Genomic DNA, 19,549 nt, shown 5'->3' with positions numbered 1-19,549 from the left:
ACAGTCGGTGTGTATTTCAAACTCTGCCTTTGTGACATGTTTAAAATATGGATCATCCAGATGCCAAATGACAAGATACAAAATACACTAGATAATTTAGCAGTCTCCAGGGGTGCAGTACTTAGTTTAGACAGTTTTTGGTTTAGACTAGTCATTGGTTAGACCAGTCATTAGTCCTACAACTAGAACCTATCTCAAACCCTCACCCTAAACCTAACCTCCCACACGGGGCAGCACACCTAAACCTAACCTTAACCCATGTCTAACCAATGACTAGTCTAAATTAAGTATGCACCCCGTCTCCAGTTATCTCTCCCAACTTATTCTCTACATACACACACAGTAGCAGTTGCTGGATTGTGGGACAAAAGTGGGTTGTAAAACTTGTAGAACGAGAACATAGTGTAACATTAAGTCCCCCTGTTGAGAATCACTCATTTTACCAGCTCCCCATCCCTTTAACATGCGTCCGTCATTATAAATGTGCGTGGGTATTACTATACTGCACTATGTATGTTTATTAACAACTGTATTAAATGTAAAACAGACCACTTTAAGTCTCTTTATTTTTCATAAGTTTTCATAAAAAGCCGGAATCCAGTAATTGGAAATATACCACAAAGCCAAACAGCAGACACAAAACAAGGTATATACTAGTGTACATAATAAACTTAAAGATAGAAATACTCTAGGCTAGGCAGACATCTAGCTAGCAACAGCAGGGGCTATGAGCATCAGGAGTAGAAGAGGTGGGTTTTGAGCTTGCACTGTAGTTGGTCAATTTTGAGGTCAGCATTTTCTGTATTTTTTTTGTTGTTACGTTTCACATAAAAATAGAAATAAAAACATCTGTGGTGTATTTATGCGGCAGCATTTCCAAACACACAAGTTAACATACAGATCGTTATTTATATAATCACCACAGCATATATAATCACCATGGTAACTATTTAGGAATGAAAAAAAAGAAAAAATAATGAATCAACTGGTGTCTTTGATCGAGGGATTACTGACACAAGATAGTTTGGTCCAGGTTGTACAAGTTCTTCATTTGCACTTAATCTGCAAATAAGTGCAAATTAAGAACCATACACCATACACAGAGTCACAGACCTGCACACAAGTAAATCAAATGAAGCTATGAGAAACTGAACCGGAACAGGAAATGGGTATGCCATCTTTTGGATACCTGGGACTACAGTTATGCACAGAGAGCATATTATGAAATTACAAAACTTGGCAATTCATTCAAACAATTTATTCGGCTACCTGTTGCACCTTGCCCTCCATCTCCTCACCACTACATTAAATACAACCCATCTCTCCATCCATCTAGCTCAATAACACCACAGAGCCCATTAGATACCGTACGGCGTACGGCCAAAGACATGACACCCATGAACAACACCAAGAAAATGATCAAATGAAATAAAATTCTATTTTATCTATCAATTTTACAACAAATCATTATTGCCAGTAATTGTACGGTAATTAATAATTGTGATTATATATAATGTAACAGTTATTGTAAAGATATTCTGTATTATCACTTTAGCCAGAGCCGTGCAGCTCTAATGTGTTGCCGTCCTGCAAGCAACAATGAAACGTTGTCCGTTTTCCACCTTAGCAGCACCGCCCTGAGGCGCCCTCTCAAACCATCATCACGGGTCTGGCCTCTTTGGCTTTGAGGGGCACGCCGGAGCCAGCGAACCCGGTTCCACCCTGACAAACACAATGTGATGAGAAGAGAGGGTCAGCAGCAATGAATGAATTAATTGGCTTAATTAAGGTTCTATGGCAGCGATTATGTTACTTGCACCCTTGGGGTGATGCACAGTAAATATCCAGTTAATTTAACTCAGAGTGCAAACATTTAACTAAATTGTACACTGAGTTACAACTGGATTCAAGTGCTGCCTTATTAGAAGGCAAGCTCAATTCACAAACAATCTTATATAATATGTGCGTTTTATGTGATCACTTTCAAAGCTAACAAAACGAAATACCTCAATGTGTTTTTTTACCAGCTGCAAGCTGGTCAATATTAGCTTGTGAAAGTCCCGACAGGAGATCGACCAAGGGGCCAGCTATGCACTCCAATGTTGAAGCACTAGTGGTAAGAGGAAGGACTGTAGGCGGACCCGTGGATTCTTGACGAGGAAACCCCGTGCAACCGAGCGCTCAATGTTAAAGCCCAGCTGCACTTCTGCATTTCCGGACTTCCGGACACCAAAATTTGGTGTCCAAATGCTGAATCAGCGAAAAAATGCGGAAATAGACGGTACTTCCGGCAGCCTTCCGGGTGCTTCAAAACGCCACTGAGCAACTTCCACTGACATGAATAGCGGAGGGGGCGGAGCTTCGCGCCAGTTTAGTCTCGATCCTTTTAATACTCTATGAGATCGACAGGAGATAATCTTCTGCTGAGCCTGCTCTGTCACCACTGGTTGCCAAGCCTGCATATTTACAGCCTAACGTGGAGTCATTCACAGTTGCTTGCCTGGTTTGGTTTTTGGAGGCTGCTTAGCTTATTTCTGTCACGACAGTTGCCACCACTGGCAACAACCCATAACATCCCATCGTCTGCACGGCATGGCTAGTCGAGCAGTTCTGATTGGCTGCCTCGTCTCCAGCCATGTTGCCTCAGAATTCTTTAGGGTCACTAATTTGAGCATAACAGCGGAGCGCAGCTAAAAAGTGGCATAACGTCAGCAGCAGACCAGCAGACCCACAGATAATAATAATGCAGCTGGTAATTAATTGATTTAATCAATTTGGGCTTGTTTTATGTAAAAGATGACCAGTCTTTTACAGTTCGGTTCAGGAGAAACAGTGTTTTGCAAACTCCTCGTGAACATGTAAATATCATGAACTATTTGTCACACCGAACCTTGCTCTCACCACCACTACCGTGTTCATGACTAACCTTAAGCTACAATCTAGAACTTATTTGAATTATATTTAACTCATCTGTACGTTAGAATACGTTAATACAATATAACTGGAATATGTGGGCTCCCTTCCCTTGAGAAATGTAGACCTGGGTGTTTAGTAGGACTGCACCTACTGGTTGACAAGTAGCCTGCCTGAAACTCTTTCACCCAATATATCCCCAGGATATATTTTCTATTGTCATGAGAATATGTTTTCATGCCAATGTAATGGAACTTATGTGACCAGGGATGGTTAGATAAATGGACACACACACACACACACACACACACACACACACACAACTGACCCGTCCTATTGGTATGATGTCCTTCTCTGAGAGTTTGTCTCCGGTTATGGGATCAAGCATGTCCTTCCTGATCAGTTTCTCCACACACTCCAGAGTCACCACGCTTCCCCTGGTAGAGGGGAAGGAGCAAGAGGTTTAGAACTAATGTAAAATATTCCTGTCATCATCAAACGTATAGCTTAGAGAGCCTCCTGGTGGCTCAAAACAGGTAATGCATGTAAAACGAAGGCACAGACCCAACTGGGTCTTCAAGTGATCTTTAACCACTTAAACCCACTTAAAAACTGGTCGGGATAACGTGTTCCTTCCACACGCTACGTCCGGCCGGAGAAACTCCCCCCTGTCAGGTGAAAAGAAGCAGCTTGGACTCCTCATGCATAGAAAGAAGCATGAGGTCAGTCTGCTGCCTCCCCAGGTTGGCAGAGGAAGTGTAGCGCCCAGGATTACATTAGATAATTGACACTGGGTGAAAAAATGGGTTACAAAATCGTGGGATAAATATTTAAGAAAACAAGAAAACAAAAAACACTTAAACCCCAGCATCCATATTCTGGGGGGAATGTTAGCTAAAAGAAAAATAGCAGATATACAAAATCACAATGCATCACATTATGATATCTTGTGAGCTTGTATATCAGCTATTTTTGGCCAAGGGATTTGATGTAGATGGAAAAAGGTGGTTGAATTACAGTTGCCCTGACTTCCGTTTCACTATAGGGTTTAAGTGGTTAAGAAATAGTGGCAAAATGGAAACACAGCTGAGCTTATACCTAAAAGTTAGAGGCTTGTCGTGACAAAGATATGGAGAATGATGTTTAACTGCAACACACACATAATGACATCATAGTAAATTAAAAGCAAATGTATCTCAAATAAGAACACCTGTGTATTAAGTAGGGAATAGGGATTCCTACATAAGCTAGTGAGTGATGGTGGTGAATGGTGGTTACTTACGATGGTCTGAGAACGGCACAAGGGACACTGTTGCCCAGTATGTCTTTGGTTACAGCACACATATACCTCTCCTAAGGAGAGACAATAAAAATGATATGAAGATAGGTTGAAAATTGGTGAAGTCGTCCTTTAAAGATAAACTTGAAATTGAAAGTCCACTTCCCATCTGGTAAGGCTGTTTAATGATTATTAGAACATTACCTCCTGGTCACAGGTAATGAATAAAAACCATACTGGATACATGTCAGCAGGTTGGAGCTGCAGCATCACTGTTTGCAAATAACATTGACACATTCTGAATGAGGTGTGATGAAGGGGTTAGCGTGATAGCGTCATGCCACTGACCTGCTTTGTGATCAGGGCCACTCTGTCCAGGCTGGGGTCCACGGGGACGAAGCGCACTGTGATCAGTTCATTCATCTTGATGGGACGTCCAGACATGGGACAGAATACGGTCTTACTCTGACAGCCAGGGAGACAGAAGGGACAGAATATTGGTTGGGTGATGTCTACAGAAAAGTAAAAAAGGTTCAACATCGTCTGACTTCTACAAAGTGAAATCATGTGTTACTTTAACTCAGAGTGAATGAAACCAAATGGACCCATAAGAGTCCAGTTGTTTCCATTTACACATTAAATGGAAACTGAGAACTTTACTATGCATTTGTACTGTCTGGCGTCTGTAAGTAAAGAAGCTATTTGGCATACAGACGTAACATGAGTGAGACTACGGTTGTTGTTGTTGAATGTAAAATAATGGATGGACATTGGACATTTGGATGCAACACTAGTAACTACTAGTTTTAGTAGGAGTTTTGTCCCCTCAGCCATCACGGCATTAAACAAACTGCCCCACCGATAGGATGGTTCTGTACACAGTGGAGACCTCATGTTTTTGTATTGCCTTGGTGTTATGTGCTCTGTGTTGTTTTTGATGTGGGTGTTTGAACAGACTGTGAAGACGAATATCCTTCGGGACAATAAAGATTATTATTAAAATAAAAGTACACTAGTACTAGTGCAGAGGGTGCACTACAAGTACACTAGTAGTTCAGTTTTATGGAGGTTCTCCAAATGGGACAATGTGACCTTTAACAATGATAAGAGAGGCACACAGGACAAACAGAGCAGGAACACCATGACATTTGGAAGCAAAACCACAAAAGGTGGCCAACCCTGAAAATACTTGGTGCACATCGTGAACAGGAACACAGAACACACACCGAAATGGTGAGACAAATGTACATTGATCAAATTCACATGGTGGCCAGGCTATTGTGGGAAGAGTAAAATGGCGAATAAGGTAATTGGAGTTTTTTCAGAAGTACAACTGCATTCTTAAATTCGAAACAGAAAGCCCACCAAAATCCGATTGGAAACAAAGAATCAACAGCGGCTTTTGTGGTGTGGAGGATTGAGTGCCTGCGAGAGTGGACTCACAGGTTTCTTCAGCAGGGCGGGTTTGGCCTCTGGTGTTAGAGTGGGGATCCAGAAGCAGGGGAGACTCTGTGCGGCGTGCGATGTGTATCCTGCTGCTGTCGAAGTTGACGAATCAGGTGCCGTGGAGCTGTCAGCGCTCTGGCCTTCTTTGGCCTGGGCTGGACAGGGAACACACACACAAGTTCCAGTCTGGCCTATGATCTTCATCACATCATCCAGTTACAACATACAATTTATGGCCTTACTACACTATAGTGAGGTGCCATCTAATTATTACACTGTATTTATCATTATTTCACAGGAGCCCTATAGTAATAAAGACCTCTAAAAGCCCAACATGGAAACGGCTAGAGCCTTCTGTCCATTTTCTGCATTAATTTTGTCCATCTTTGAGCACATTTTCTTAAGGATTTGCACAAGTACCACCAAAAGTTGTGGGGGCAGTGTGGCTACATCTCATCTCCGTCGGGTGAGATGTCCAAAACACGGTTTCAGGATTCAAATTCAAAGCAAGCTAAATTAGCAGATTGGGAAGCTCAACACGCAGCACCTTTCGAGCTTGAGGCTCTGCTAACTTTGATGTTTTTGTGTGATGCTGTAGTATGACCAAGTAGTAGGAAAAACCCACCACAAAAGTTAGAATATGGAGATAAAAGATTTTTGCCCAACTGCAATGATCTATAACTACATGTAGTTTAAGCGAGAGATGACAACTACTTTCAAATGCTGAAATCTTTTGAGGGACAGTACAAAATACTTGACCGTCACCATGTTTGTTGTCAGAATATGTCTGCTACCAACTGCCCTCTAGTGGATATATTTAAGCATATATTTTCATGCCAATGTAATGGAACTTATGTGACCAGGGACAGTAAGATACACACACACACACACACACACACACACACACACACACACACACACACACACACACATTTACACATGCATTTACTTTACTTCAAGGTGTACGATTAGCGTGCACGATTGTAAAACCATTGTTAAGTATATGACACACTAACATTAACATATGCATGCAAACAGACCACTCATCCGCAAGCACGCATGCGCGCACACACACGCGCACACACACACTCACACAAACCAGAAGTGAAAGGGTTGATGGGTTTGGACACAATGCTGTTCTCCCTGGTCTTGAACTTCTCGGCTCTCTCTCTCTCATCCGACTTGGCCTCAAGGCGACTGTCACTCTTCTGAGTCTGCTTCTGTTTTTCATATGCCTGGCAAAGATAGAAAACATATGAATTACTTTATACTTTAAAGCATATTTGAAAGCATATTTGAAAGATAATTTATTTTGTATTATATTAATGTGGGGTGGTAACTGGTAACATGTTCCAAAATGGTATTGATCGATACATAACTGTTTAAGGAGGTTCGTTTTTGGAGCAGGGAGTGTTAAATGACTGGTGTTATGATTATTTCTGTCACTTGATTTTAATAACTGTTTGAAGAAGTAATCTGGTGTTTGATTTGAAATTATGTTTCTAATAAGCATGAGGACACTGCATATATTAAAAATGTGTGCGAGTAGAACAATGAGGTGCCAGTCTTTACTTCACCCCCACCCTCCCTCAAAAATAACCATGGGGACCAGATCATCTTACCTTCATTTTTTTGGCAATCTCTGTCTTCTGGTGAAGCATGTATTCCAGGATGGCCTGCTTCTCATACAAATAGCCATCTGGACTGAAGATGCCAACCAACAGAAAAACATGAACGGAACATGAGCACAAAGCCAGAGCAGACATACAATGTGAGCAGGTTAAAAAAAAAACATACGAACATACGTCAGCACAGGGTCTCGGCAGGGCTGGAGAGAGAGACAACAGCAGTCAAAGTCCTTGATTGCATCTTTGCCCAGTCGCACGCTCTGTGTCCCGTAGCCAGATGCAGCTGGAAAGGAGATCACACAGGAATGTTAACTCAAGTCTAAACATGGAACGTTGCAACTCGTTAGCTTGTTAGATCTGTTCTTTTTGGCATGCAACACCCTAGCCTAGCGCATTGGAGTGTAAGATATTGCTTTAGTCAAGTCACTGGCAGACTTCACACATTGAATGAATGACTAAAATGGTCAACTGATCTGGTGCTGTGTGTGTGAGGTCCTTTGACTGCAAACTGGAATTAATTTCCGGGTGCACATTGAAAAGTTGGCCATCGTACTTTCCTCACTACTAAGGCTTTTTTTCCTTTTTGACCAAATCTTTATAACAGTCATGACAATACATACAAGACAAGACAAACAAACACAAACAGCAAAGTTATTAATACAACATCAGAGCCAGGGGGGGATTAGATTACTAACAGAAAACATTAAACAGTGAACACAAAGCAACAGTTCTCACAGCTTTCTTATTTAGAAGTGTTGAAGGCATTTGCTGAAGGCACGCTGCGTCACTGCCCAAGTGACGTCACTCATGATGCGACTCCTCCATGTCTCTCGCTGTCACTCAAGTGACTACAATCAAAGCACGTCTTTTCCGGGACTTATGTTACGCACGTTGAAGCTGAACGCGGAAGCTGCTCATTGAAGGCAAATGCTTAGCAAGGAATCTCTGGAAAATTGTGCCTCCAATTGTGATATACGCCTCAGAGCCGGAAACATGCGTTTATATGTCTGGTCCAAGTCTGGCAGTGTGCCACGGGTTCGACTCCCGATCCCGACGGCCTTTACTGCATGTCACTCCCCCATCTCTCTCCCCCATTTCCTGTCAGCCTACTGTCATGGTTTACTATTGTATTAGTTAGAAGATCTATATTGATTTCTGATAATGTAGGGCGTTAATGTCCAAGATAATTTGCAAATTACAACTGTTACAATGTCAAGAATCCTGAAGCTCTCTCTCGAAGCTCTCAATGACAAGTTGACAACAGCTGGACAACTATTTAGAGTGTGTGCATTTCATTTGTACCATTAGTTACTCTAGTCTAACATCATACTGCTAGCAACATTTAAAACTGGCCACCGGTATGCTAAAAAAAAAAAAAAAACAGGTTGTTAATCACGATTAATCGTCAGGTAAAAATGCCATGATGGTGACAACCCTAGCGCCTGTCTCACCTGTGTCTTTCCTCTTCTCGTGGTACGTATAAACTGCTCCAGCCGTGCAGTTCTTCCCGTGACGAGTCATTGTTGCTCTAGAGGACATTCAACAGTAAGGTAGGTCAGTTAGAAACGTTTGTTTGTAGGGCTGGGTAATATTTCAATATCATGATTCAAGACTTGATGTCTGATGTCTAGTATTTTGGATATTATAATATCGTGATATGGCATAAGTGTTCCTGATCACAGTACACAGTGATGTCGTTTTCTCAACTTGGTAACTGGATCAGTGGGCACCTGGTAACTGGTAAGCTACTTCTGGGCTCCTTACTTTACGTATTTTACATTAAACATTATCATGATTTTATAAATGAGGGGCCAAATACATATATTTTCTAATTGCATTTAAGGCCCAATATTTATACTGCATTCACACAGGCAAAAGTAAAGATACAGTCTACCATTGATTTTCAATGGAAGCACAGCGTCATAAAGATGCAAACTTGCAAAGATACATCCGACGTTTGTAGCTGCTGCAAAAGCTACAAAACTTGAAAGCTACAAAAAAGATGAGCTGGTTTCAACTTCAGCTACAAAGATTGATTGATTGTTTTATGACCTCAATTACACCCAAAAAACCTGAACTTTGAACATTCAGTGGATTTTCTGTGGTCTGAAGTTTTCTTTGGGGTTTTTGGGGCCTTTTGAGCTACAATGAAAACAGGCAACACAGTGAAAACAGTGACATCTGCTGGCAAATCCCATTGACATATATGGGATTTGCAGGATCTTACATCACAATCTGCCGGAAAATCAGAGCACCTGTTTGAGCCAGAAAACCCCAGATCACAGAAAATCTACTGAATGTTAAAATGGTAAATGGTGCATTTATATATAGCGCCTTTATCCAAGGCGCTTTACAGAGATTGTGCATTACATTCACCCATTCATACACCGATGGCAGCGGAAACCATGCAAGGCACCAACTAGCACATCGGGAGCAATTAGGGGTTCAGTGTCTTGCTCAAGGACACTTCGACAGTAACTCTGGGGGAGCCCGGGTTCGAACTGGCAACCTTACGGTTACCATCCAGGCACTCTACCCCTGAGCCACCGCCGCCCCTATGTTAAAAGTTCATGTTTTTTGGGTGCAATTGAGCTTAGAAAACCTAAAAAAATAAGAACAATTCCAAAACCTTTTTTTTAATGTCACAATCCCTTTAACAGTTTGCAGAATTACAGTACATTTCAAGCACAAACTCAATACAAAGACTGTTAACTGTGGACGGGAAAGGGGGGGGGGGGGGGATACAAGCAACAAATATGCTGTGTGGCTTTGCATCTGTTCATGTGAACCATAGACTGTAGAAAAGAGCCACAGGCATTATGCTACAAATTGTTAGAAAACCTGTGATATCCAGTAATTTCTGGGATAAACAAGAAATTGGAGTAAAATGTAGGTCTGATATAGCCTCGGGTCTTAGGTCTGAATTAGCCCCAGTATGTTCCCTCAGCACTATAGTGCTGAGGGAACTATGAGGGATACTGGGGCTAGGTCTGAATCTGATAATGATGCATGATGTTCAAATTAGTTCAAATTATATATACTGCCCTACAAAGCCAAAGTGCAGTAACTACGTTTTAGAACACACAGACTTATTTGTGTATCTCCAAAAGGTCAAATAGCCTAGGGGATAAACAATTACCTCAAGAACATGTTTACAGTGTAATACCACTTTTATTAGCTACAGAATGAGCGTAGGGAGTGGACTGAGGGAACGTATCGGGGGTCGAACAAATGTCAGAAACTTCAGTAGCATTTGGGTTCTGCTTGGAGGGCTACACTTTTATATGCCCCAACTGACCAACTCCTAATGCCGACATCTGATGATTTGGCTGACCCAAAATGTTTCTCCGCAGACTGCACTTTGACTTGGTACTTTTGTAGGGCAGTTAGCCCTGGTCTAGCCCCAATATGTTACCTCAGTCCCTGCGAAGGAACCGATGTAACATATTGGGGCTAGCTAGCCCTGGTGCCTGGTCCACCATTTTCCAAAGCATCTATTTGACATTTTAACGTCGAGGTGACCACTGCATGGGCCTTTCTCACTCTCCGTCTCCGAAGCTAGCCCAGCGGAGACGGTGGTACTGGTACCGTCCAAAATACAGAAACGGAAACCGAGTCCGAGGGTCCCGAAAGCGGCTAGGCTAACAGCAACACGGTCCATGTTTAGCTCTGGTCCATGGAGTTATAAATTAGACATTACCTAATACCTCCCCTGTCTGAACACGAGATCCCAACACGGTGCAGATAAAATAACATTCCATTAATAACCTTAAAACTACCTACCGCTTAATTCAGAGAAACAAAGAAGAGACTTCAAGAGAGAGGTTGTGAAGACTAGCGTTTTGATGTTTGTTTATCAGCGAGCCGAGTCTTGTTGTCCACACTCCACAGGAAACGACGACGATCCTCTGTACAACATTTTCCGGTCAAGTAGTTTCAAATTATAACCATTGCGTTGGATTGAAACTGTCAAAAATTAAGACTGTAAACCAGTGAACATAGTAAACACAACCCCTCTATATTTATTTCTGAAGACAAAAAAAACAAACATTTATACCTGGTGTTAATGAAAATCCTCAAAAGTCAAAACAAAACGCAAAATATGTTCTCAATGATGGGGACACATTCTTTACTTTATTTTGAAGGCTGAGTAAGTTCGTCTCTCAAAACAGTCCGATGTAAAGGTATGGCAGTTCTGGCCATAGATGGTTCCGGGCTGCTCGCGGTGGACCATAAATATGAATATGTATAATAATTGTGCGTTTCCATTGTTGACATTCAACGTGCTGTAAGTCATATTTGTAAATATATATATCTTCTTAAGTTAAATAAAAAGTTAAACGATATAGTATACTAAAGTGATATATTACACATTTCATGTATTCTAGAATCTAGATAGCCTACGTAGTACACAGCTATAGAGTATAGACATAGATCACTCCGGTACGTGTGTGTGTGTGTGTGTGTGTGTGTGTGTGCACACTGCACATGAACTTTGTAACAGGGTGTGTGTGTGTGTGTGTGTGTGTGTGTGTGTGTGTGTGTGTGTGTGTGTGTGTGTGTGTGTGTGTGTGTGTGTGTGTGTGTGTGTGTGTGTGTGTGTGTGTGTGTGTTGTGTGTGTGTGTGTGTGTGTGTGTGTGTGTGTGTGTGTGTGTGTGTGTGTGTGTGTGTGTGTGTGTGTGTGTGTGTGTGTGTGTGTGTGTGTGTGTGTGTGTGTGTGCGTGCGTGTGTGTGTTCCACCCCTTGTCAGATTCATCTGAGACAATAAGATTCAGACCAAACACAACTTTTACTGAGGGAGGACATGCAGACTATCTTTCCACCTCTACTGGACGGAGTAGCCTGTAGCAGTGCTGCTGACTCTGTTGGCTGAATGGACTTTAATAAGAACCAGGATTCAGAGTGAAAGTAAACTTCAGAATCAGGGAACATTCTGGGAGATAGAGTGTTACCAGTACCACGACTGACTGACTGACTGACTGACTGACTGAATTCCTGTCTTGGAGCGTGTTTGTAACTTCAATCAGAGACTAAATGGCTTCCAAATTTCAAGAAAAGGATCTTTCCTGTCCTGTATGTTGTGACATCTTTAAAGATCCTGTTCTCCTATTATGTAGCCACAGCTTCTGTAAAGCCTGTCTGCAAAGATGGTGGAGAGGGAAGGTAATACATGAATGTCCAGTTTGTAAGAAACTTAATTCAATAGATCCACCCTGTAACCTGGCTCTGACATTCCAGACAGAAGAGTTTGAGTTTCTCTGCAGAGAAACTCAAACTCTTCTGTCTGGAATGTCATAAGTCAGTGTGTCGGGATTCTAAAAAACACATAAGCCACAGTTTCAGACCCATCGACGAAGCAGTACTGGATTACAAGGAAGAAGTCAGGAACCACAGCTGGTCTCAGGAGCATGCATAGATGTGGCCAAACACCTGGGCAACCTGAAGTTGAGAGTCTGGAACAAGATGAAGGACATTGTCTCCCACACTCCTGTGATACTGGACCCCAACACTGCCCATCCAGCGCTCATCCTGTCTGATGATCTGACCAGTGTGAGACGTGGAGAGATCCAGCACCTTCCTGACAACCCAGAGAGGTTTGACTGGTTCTACCATGTCCTGGGCTCTGAGGGCTTCAACTCAGCTGGGACGTTGAGGTTGGAGACAATGCAGACTGGATACTGGGTGTGTTAGCAGAGTCTTTCCAGAAGAAGGAAGACAGAGGAGGTCAATACTGGAGTATATGGTTATATGAAGGTAAATATAGAGCAGGGTCTTCGCCAGGCTCATTGAAAGAGAACCCCCAGAGGATCAGAGTCCAGCTGGACTGGGACAAAGGAAAGCTGTCATTCTCTGATCCTGATACTAACTTACACATACACACCTTCACACACACATTCACTGACATACTCTTTCCATACATTGACACCAGTGATACTCTTCCTCTTAAGATGTTGCCAGAAAAGTACAGTGTAACTCTGGACAACTTGGTCAGACATGGATATGATGATGAACAAACCATTGAGTCTTTAACAAGGTTTAGTACTCAATTTTAGAATAATTGTGTTTGAGGACAGTCAAAGACACCACACAGACTCTTGAATAAGTGTTTCCTAAAACAACACTGATCACATCCACTGTCTGTCAATATTAAATTATTATAAAGTTATGAATTATATCTATATGTATTTGCTTTTGACAATTACTTTTGAGATAAAAAGAAAAGAAAAAAAGATTCACAATGTGCAAGTTCTAACTAAATTCTTGTTCTGGAAATAAAATTGTGCGTGAAGGAAATAAGGATAAATATGTAAGAATAAATGTCTACCACACATTTCCTGTGTGAAGGTTATCAGAGGTCAGTAGTACAGTATGTTAAATATTACAGAGGTTTTATGAAATTATACAAGGGTGTGGTAGACTATGAACCCTTCCGGGAAATTCAAGTGTGTCATCACTTGATTGATAACACCACCATAACATTAATTCATTAAGATTCTACAAATGCCTAAATCAGTAGATACACAAGGTCACAGAGTGAAAACATCTAAAATGACACTGATGCTTTCCTGGGTTAAACAGGTAAAGTAAAGCTCAATGTACAGACCCATGCAGTGTGTTTCCGAGATGTAGACTTCTGGAGGTATTGTCGTTCTATCTACAGGTTCATTTATACTATGTCACTTGACCCTTTTGAAATGTCACTTGACAAACAATCTGTGTTTTTAACTCAAAACCTGTCTGATATTATTCAGTTGTTCACAGGGAAACTAACTGAGAAATACATGACAGCAGAGAAACATTTTACACTTATAATAATCAGCAAGTGCAAAAATCAAATCCTTGAATTAACTCATGTAAATGAAAGCCTGTAGGGCAGTGGTTCCCAAATGTTTTAGCCTGTTACTCAAAAGAGAGTCGGGACCCAAACGATCTACAAGCTCAGTTGTAGATAGACTATTTCACTATACTTCTTAAACATTTGTTTTGTAATTTATGGAATTTCTTTGGTTCTTCTTTGATTTCGTCACAAGAAATTGTTGAATTTGTTTTGAATTAATGAATAATTGTGCTTTTTTGGGAATAGAGGGACCCATAAAAAATGTGTCCGCGACACATAGGTCTCGACCCACGGACCCAGTGTTACAGGGCATATTGAGAACACATTCTGTGACCTGTCGTTCTGTGACCACCTGAATATCAGTTGTGCTATCAGATTGGCATATCATAAAAGTATGTATTATCATGTAAAATATGTTTTATGACGTCATCGTGACTGTAGTAGATGGTGTCTCTCGTCTGCTCCACCATGGAGTCCATACAATAATCAACTAGAAAGGTGTGTTCCTCTGAGCACAGGGCCCGCAAACCTATCTTAACCATTTGAAATGGGATTTGAAAAAATCAGACGTACACATCTTGATCACATGACCCCAGCGATAATGTGCACGATTTGTGTGAGTTTTGGACAGAATCTAGAAGTAGTAGAAGAAACTGCAAAATAACATAAAATCTAGGCATTAATTAAAATCAGACCCACCTTTACCAGCTGCATCATTAAGTGATTAACCTATTAATGCATTATTAATTACAATCCAATATGATTGATGAGTACTATTTCATTTGGTACTATTACTCCGTCCGTTTGGTTCCAAACTATCACTCATTTAGCTAAGGACCCCATGGAACCCTCAAGGACCCTCAAGGACCCCTGGGTGTCCCCCGACCCCACTTTGAGAACCACTTAATGTCAATGATAGACTCCTGTAATTTATTTGTCTATGCTGATAGTAGTCCCTGACCTGATATTAAGCCTACAGTTATACTGTAGCATACTACAGAGACAAGTTTATTTGATTATATTTCATTCCATTAGGATGGATTTGACAACTTTTTACAACTGTAAGGGAATATCCTATGGTAGAATTGACAACACCAACAGGTACTGCGTTATATGCTTTATTGAAACGTAAGAATATATTCACAGACAGAATCATAAGCGATACAAGGTTGTCTTCTAAACAATGCTGGCAATGGTGAGAAAATCCTAAATCAGTAAGAAATTCATGGTTACATTTATGTTTTGAGACATTTTAAGTAATAGCACAAATGCTATTTATCACCTGCCATTCGTTGTTGCCCATCATGTTACGGTAAAATGTGCATTAATATACCCTTCTGAGGGGTATGCTCTGTATTTAATGCTCAGTGCATTTAATACCCTGTGTCTAATACACACATAGGCTATACATACGCTGTATACTTCTCCCTCAGGACGGTCAGTCACTAATTTCACTTTGAAGCAGAACCAGAATCAGATATCTCTGTGTCTGCATGCATTTCAAGTGATCATCTTTTATATCACCTCGACAAATTCTCAATGTTGTGTTTGGTTGGAAATAATTCTTATATCGGCCACATACTTTAAAGAACATTTCACGCGTGGATACCTAGTGTGACTCTATGACACACATTGATGTTTAGTGCATTATCACATTTAGTGCTTCCCACCTGGCTACCCAGTAGGCTACACTGTTAAATAATATAATACCATTACACGCAGAATGTACACCATTTGGGTCCATTTGGTTGTGTGTACACTGTACATTCTCAGTATCAAATGGATACATTAACATGGTGGATTTTACTGGTCAGACATTTAGTTCTCTATATTTGTTAAAGTATTTTGTAGTGTACATACAATAAATGAAGGCCATTGCGTGTTCTACAATGCAAACATGTTCATTCAGGTGCTATTGCTGAACCATTGTGCAAATATGCTACCATGGTGTTATTTAGTCCATTATGAAACACTAAATACACACAAACGTACTACACATACTCATTTACTATATTTATCTTCTGATTTCATGTTCAGTAAAGTTACAATAATGGACAATGTACAATAATACATAGCATACATATCTATGTAAACATTTTAAATCAAAATATCCCCTCTTTTTTATTGAATAAAAGTGTTTTATCGCGTAATGTTTTCAGACGAAACGAACAAACAAACAAAACAAAACAAAAACAACTAACAATTGGTGATGATGATGATGATGCAGAGATTCTCAGTGATGTTACAGTCCCTTGTTTGTGCAGTATATTAATTTGGCCACATGGTGGCAAAATACTGTGGCTTATTCTGTATCATCAAAGACATCAGCAACAGTCCTGTGGATGGAGAAATAGTTATTTACGAAATGTATGCTACAGGAATGTCATCAAGCTTTTTATTATTATTATTATTATATTGCTATTAAAGTGTCTTACTTGTAGATTGATCCAGTCACTTCATCAAGAAAACCACCTTAATTGGGGGATGAAAATAACAACAATAAACATAGAATCATCATGTAATTCAGGGCTGCCCTGTTTCGAGTTCAACACTTTGTAATGTAAGGACTCCAAATCACACTTACCAGGCTTACAAACACTTTCACAAACTGGACACACGTGGCAGAAAGAGCACATCTGTGGAGAAAGAGGTAGGCTATTGGTAGGCTATTGTTGCATAATGTTATATAGTAGCCTAAAGTTACATAATATAATTACTTACCTATATATATCATGCATGTGGCCTATGTCCTACAGTAGGTGTGTGTGTGTGTGTGTGTGTGTGTGTGTGTGTGTGTGTGTGTGTGTGTGTGTGTGTGTGTGTGTGTGTGTGTGTGTGTGTGTGTGTGTGTGTGTGTGCCACCCTTATCCCTAAACTTATTTCCAATGTTTTTACTATTTTGAAAACATTTTAAAATAGTTCAATTTATAGCCGATAGCTTGTAGATCGGCTATTTGAACTATTTTAAAAGGTTTTTTTAAATAGTACAAAATGGCAAATTAGTTTAGGGATAAGGGTGGCAAACACACACACCTGTGTATACAGTAGGTGTATACAGTATACTGTATTTTCTTCAGCCACCCATATGGGCTTTGACTTAATTGGGAGGCAGAGGTTCAGGGGGGGGGGGGGGGGGGGGCTGAGGTGGGCCGGCTGCCTTCAGCACTCCCGGAGTGCCCGTCACAATCACATCAATCTTTATGTCAGGACTGTGCTGGCCCCTAGCATGTCAGGCAGCCCCATCATCTTCACCACCATACTATATGTGTCCAACATTCATGTAATGGGCCTGCCTGACATTGGTTGAATTGTGTTCCAAAATGACATGATCACTGTCCTGTCCATGGTGATATGTGCACTGTCGTGCATGATTTGTGCTGTGCAGCCAGGCATGTATTGTTGTCATTTTAACGAATCAAATGACATATGAGTTAAGTTGTCTGCGTTTAATTAATTTCTCAAATGCTTTAATTTGTGTGCATGCAGTTGTTTGTTGTTGTATGTTCACAAACATGACTTTTCAAGAAATGGAAAAGAGAATTTGTGTTGCAATGGTTCGATGCAGTCAGTGTAGTTATTATTTAGCCACAAGGCCTTGTTAATACTAAATTGGATAAATATTTATAAAATCCACTGAAGGACTTAACCACTTCCAGTTTAACTTGACATTCCTATTATGGCCAGGTCATATACAGTATGAACATCTTCAAACATTTTCAAACATCAACAATCAATAATAGGACAAATACAATGCTTTGTGCGGTTGTACATTGGCTACCTTTGCACAACCCTGTCATACATCAAAGTATAAAATAGAAAAAGATGAACCCTTTCAAATCTGGAAAGCATCTCTGGCATTTTAGATTTTAGCATTGGTTGTTTAAAAATAGCAGATATACATCTGCTTTTATTTTAACATTTTTGACCAATCTTCAAAGTGTGAGAAGCACTGATTTAGAAGGCATTTGTAGAATTCGCCCCAGGTCTTCAAGGATTAGACATGCCGAAACAAGGTTTCTGCCCAACATCGATGATATACTATGGCCTCATACACACATATCAAACGAACATTCTGTGTTCAGTTTCCTGGCCGCCTCAATGCTTTTCCAATGGAAGTCACGTGGTTTTAACAAACACTTGTGTTTGATTACCCCCCATCAAACACAAGTGTTTGGTCAAACCACGTGACTTCCATTGGAAAAGCATTGAGGCAGTCAGAAAACACAGACGGAACACAGAATGTTCGTGGCCTAACTCTGGGCCGCTGTGTTGAGGCTTGTGCTGTGCTGTGCTGTGCTGTGCTGTGCTGATGGCTCACCTTGCAGGCATCACAGTGCTCAGCTTTGTCTCCCTCTGCACAAGGACACTTGTCACAGCTATCACAGTGCTGTAAAGAATGAACGGTGGAGGAAATTAGAACAAGGAAGACTATAGCAAATACATCAAAATGCGTAAAATACACCACACAAGACAGTAGACAAGGTAATCAAAAACAATCAGTGTTGATATGATGCACAACAGCCATTACAGTACACAGAAAAGTGCTATGTTTAGTTTCCAGAGATCCTGTATCATCCCCATGGGGCCATGACCTGTTGATCCCACTGCTGGCCTCTAGGATCAGTCCTGTGTGTGTCCATGGTATAGTCTGGTAAAACATCCGGTCACGTGAATTCACATTACCATGTGTCTTCTGCAGACCAGTCTTGCATGTGCTGGGTGGGAGTTTTGCAGAAACCAAAAAGTGACGTCTGCCCTGCATGAGTGCAGACTGTGATTGGCATATTTTGGTTTCTGCTTAACGCCCGCCCATGCAGCGCTTGGTGCCAGCCCGGTCTGCAGAAGCCACCTGATTATGTTACCAGACTATCCCCCTATTGGCTTAGAATCAGTTCTGAATGTCCCCCATGTATGGACCCGTGCCCTGCAACCCTGAATGTCCCCCATGTATGGGCCTGTGTGCCCCTGCTGGCCTAGGATCAGTCCTGAATGTGCCCCATGCATGCATGGACCTGTGTCCCCTTAGGCGTTATTCATAGTCTGGAATTTCGGTGGTGAGGTGATCACCGAACTACAACATGACGTCACGAGCCGCGGTGAAGAGCACCAACGCCACCGTCATAGCCCTTCTCTCTATTTTTACTCACCACCGCTCAACGTTATTTCAGCTCCGGTGGTCACCTCACCACCGGAGCGGTGGTCACCTCACCACCGAAAATCCAGACTATGAATGAGCCTTTAACTGCCTAGGATCACTCCTTATAAGAGCCTTCTCTTGTGGATTTGATATTGCATTGTCTGATACATTAACCACTTTCATCCCGGTGTTCTTATTGTGGGCATGTCAATATAGGTGAAAATTCTAAAATGCCCACATTGTTATGCTCTGAATTTACTATGTAGCAGTAGCAGAGTGTGTTGTTGTACTCAAATCTAGGACTATC

The 19,549-nt window shown here is 41.2% G+C and overlaps 2 protein-coding genes across 4 annotated transcripts in view; both read right to left on the bottom strand.

Moving 5' to 3' along the window:
* Positions 1 to 548: 548 nt before the first annotated feature.
* Positions 549 to 11,166, bottom strand: nosip (nitric oxide synthase interacting protein). 3 transcript variants are annotated; one of them, XM_083779742.1, is made up of 10 exons: positions 11,050 to 11,166; positions 8,718 to 8,794; positions 7,444 to 7,549; positions 7,261 to 7,342; positions 6,726 to 6,873; positions 5,636 to 5,793; positions 4,541 to 4,657; positions 4,196 to 4,266; positions 3,242 to 3,350; positions 549 to 1,722 (listed from the first exon to the last, which is right to left on the bottom strand). In XM_083779742.1, the coding sequence occupies exons 2-10, from the start codon at positions 8,785 to 8,787 to the stop codon at positions 1,651 to 1,653; spliced, it is 933 nt and encodes a 310-aa protein (XP_083635868.1). In that variant the 5' UTR covers positions 8,788 to 8,794; positions 11,050 to 11,166; the 3' UTR covers positions 549 to 1,650. The 3 variants fall into 3 exon arrangements, with proteins under 3 accessions (XP_083635868.1, XP_083635870.1, XP_083635869.1); XM_083779744.1 differs by having other exon boundaries at positions 6,732 to 6,873; XM_083779743.1 differs by having other exon boundaries at positions 11,046 to 11,133.
* A 4,041-nt stretch (positions 11,167 to 15,207) lies between these two features.
* The window catches only part of LOC310869409 (uncharacterized protein), an 8,132-nt gene continuing 3,790 nt past the window's right edge, over positions 15,208 to 19,549 (bottom strand). The window contains exons 3-6 of the mRNA XM_083780131.1: positions 18,424 to 18,492; positions 16,690 to 16,741; positions 16,541 to 16,577; positions 15,208 to 16,441 (exon numbers count right to left, since the gene is read on the bottom strand). Of these exons, the coding sequence (XP_083636257.1) occupies positions 16,408 to 16,441; positions 16,541 to 16,577; positions 16,690 to 16,741; positions 18,424 to 18,492 (192 nt within the window). The 3' untranslated portion in view covers positions 15,208 to 16,407. The remainder of the gene's footprint in view (positions 16,442 to 16,540; positions 16,578 to 16,689; positions 16,742 to 18,423; positions 18,493 to 19,549) is intronic.

The sequence above is a fragment of the Protomyctophum parallelum genome (genome assembly GCF_964188405.1).
Source record: "Protomyctophum parallelum genome assembly, chromosome: 13".
Lineage (NCBI taxonomy): Eukaryota > Metazoa > Chordata > Actinopteri > Myctophiformes > Myctophidae > Protomyctophum > Protomyctophum parallelum.
The sequence above is the reverse complement of the archived record's forward strand: the minus strand, read 5'-3'. Positions and strand labels throughout refer to the sequence as shown.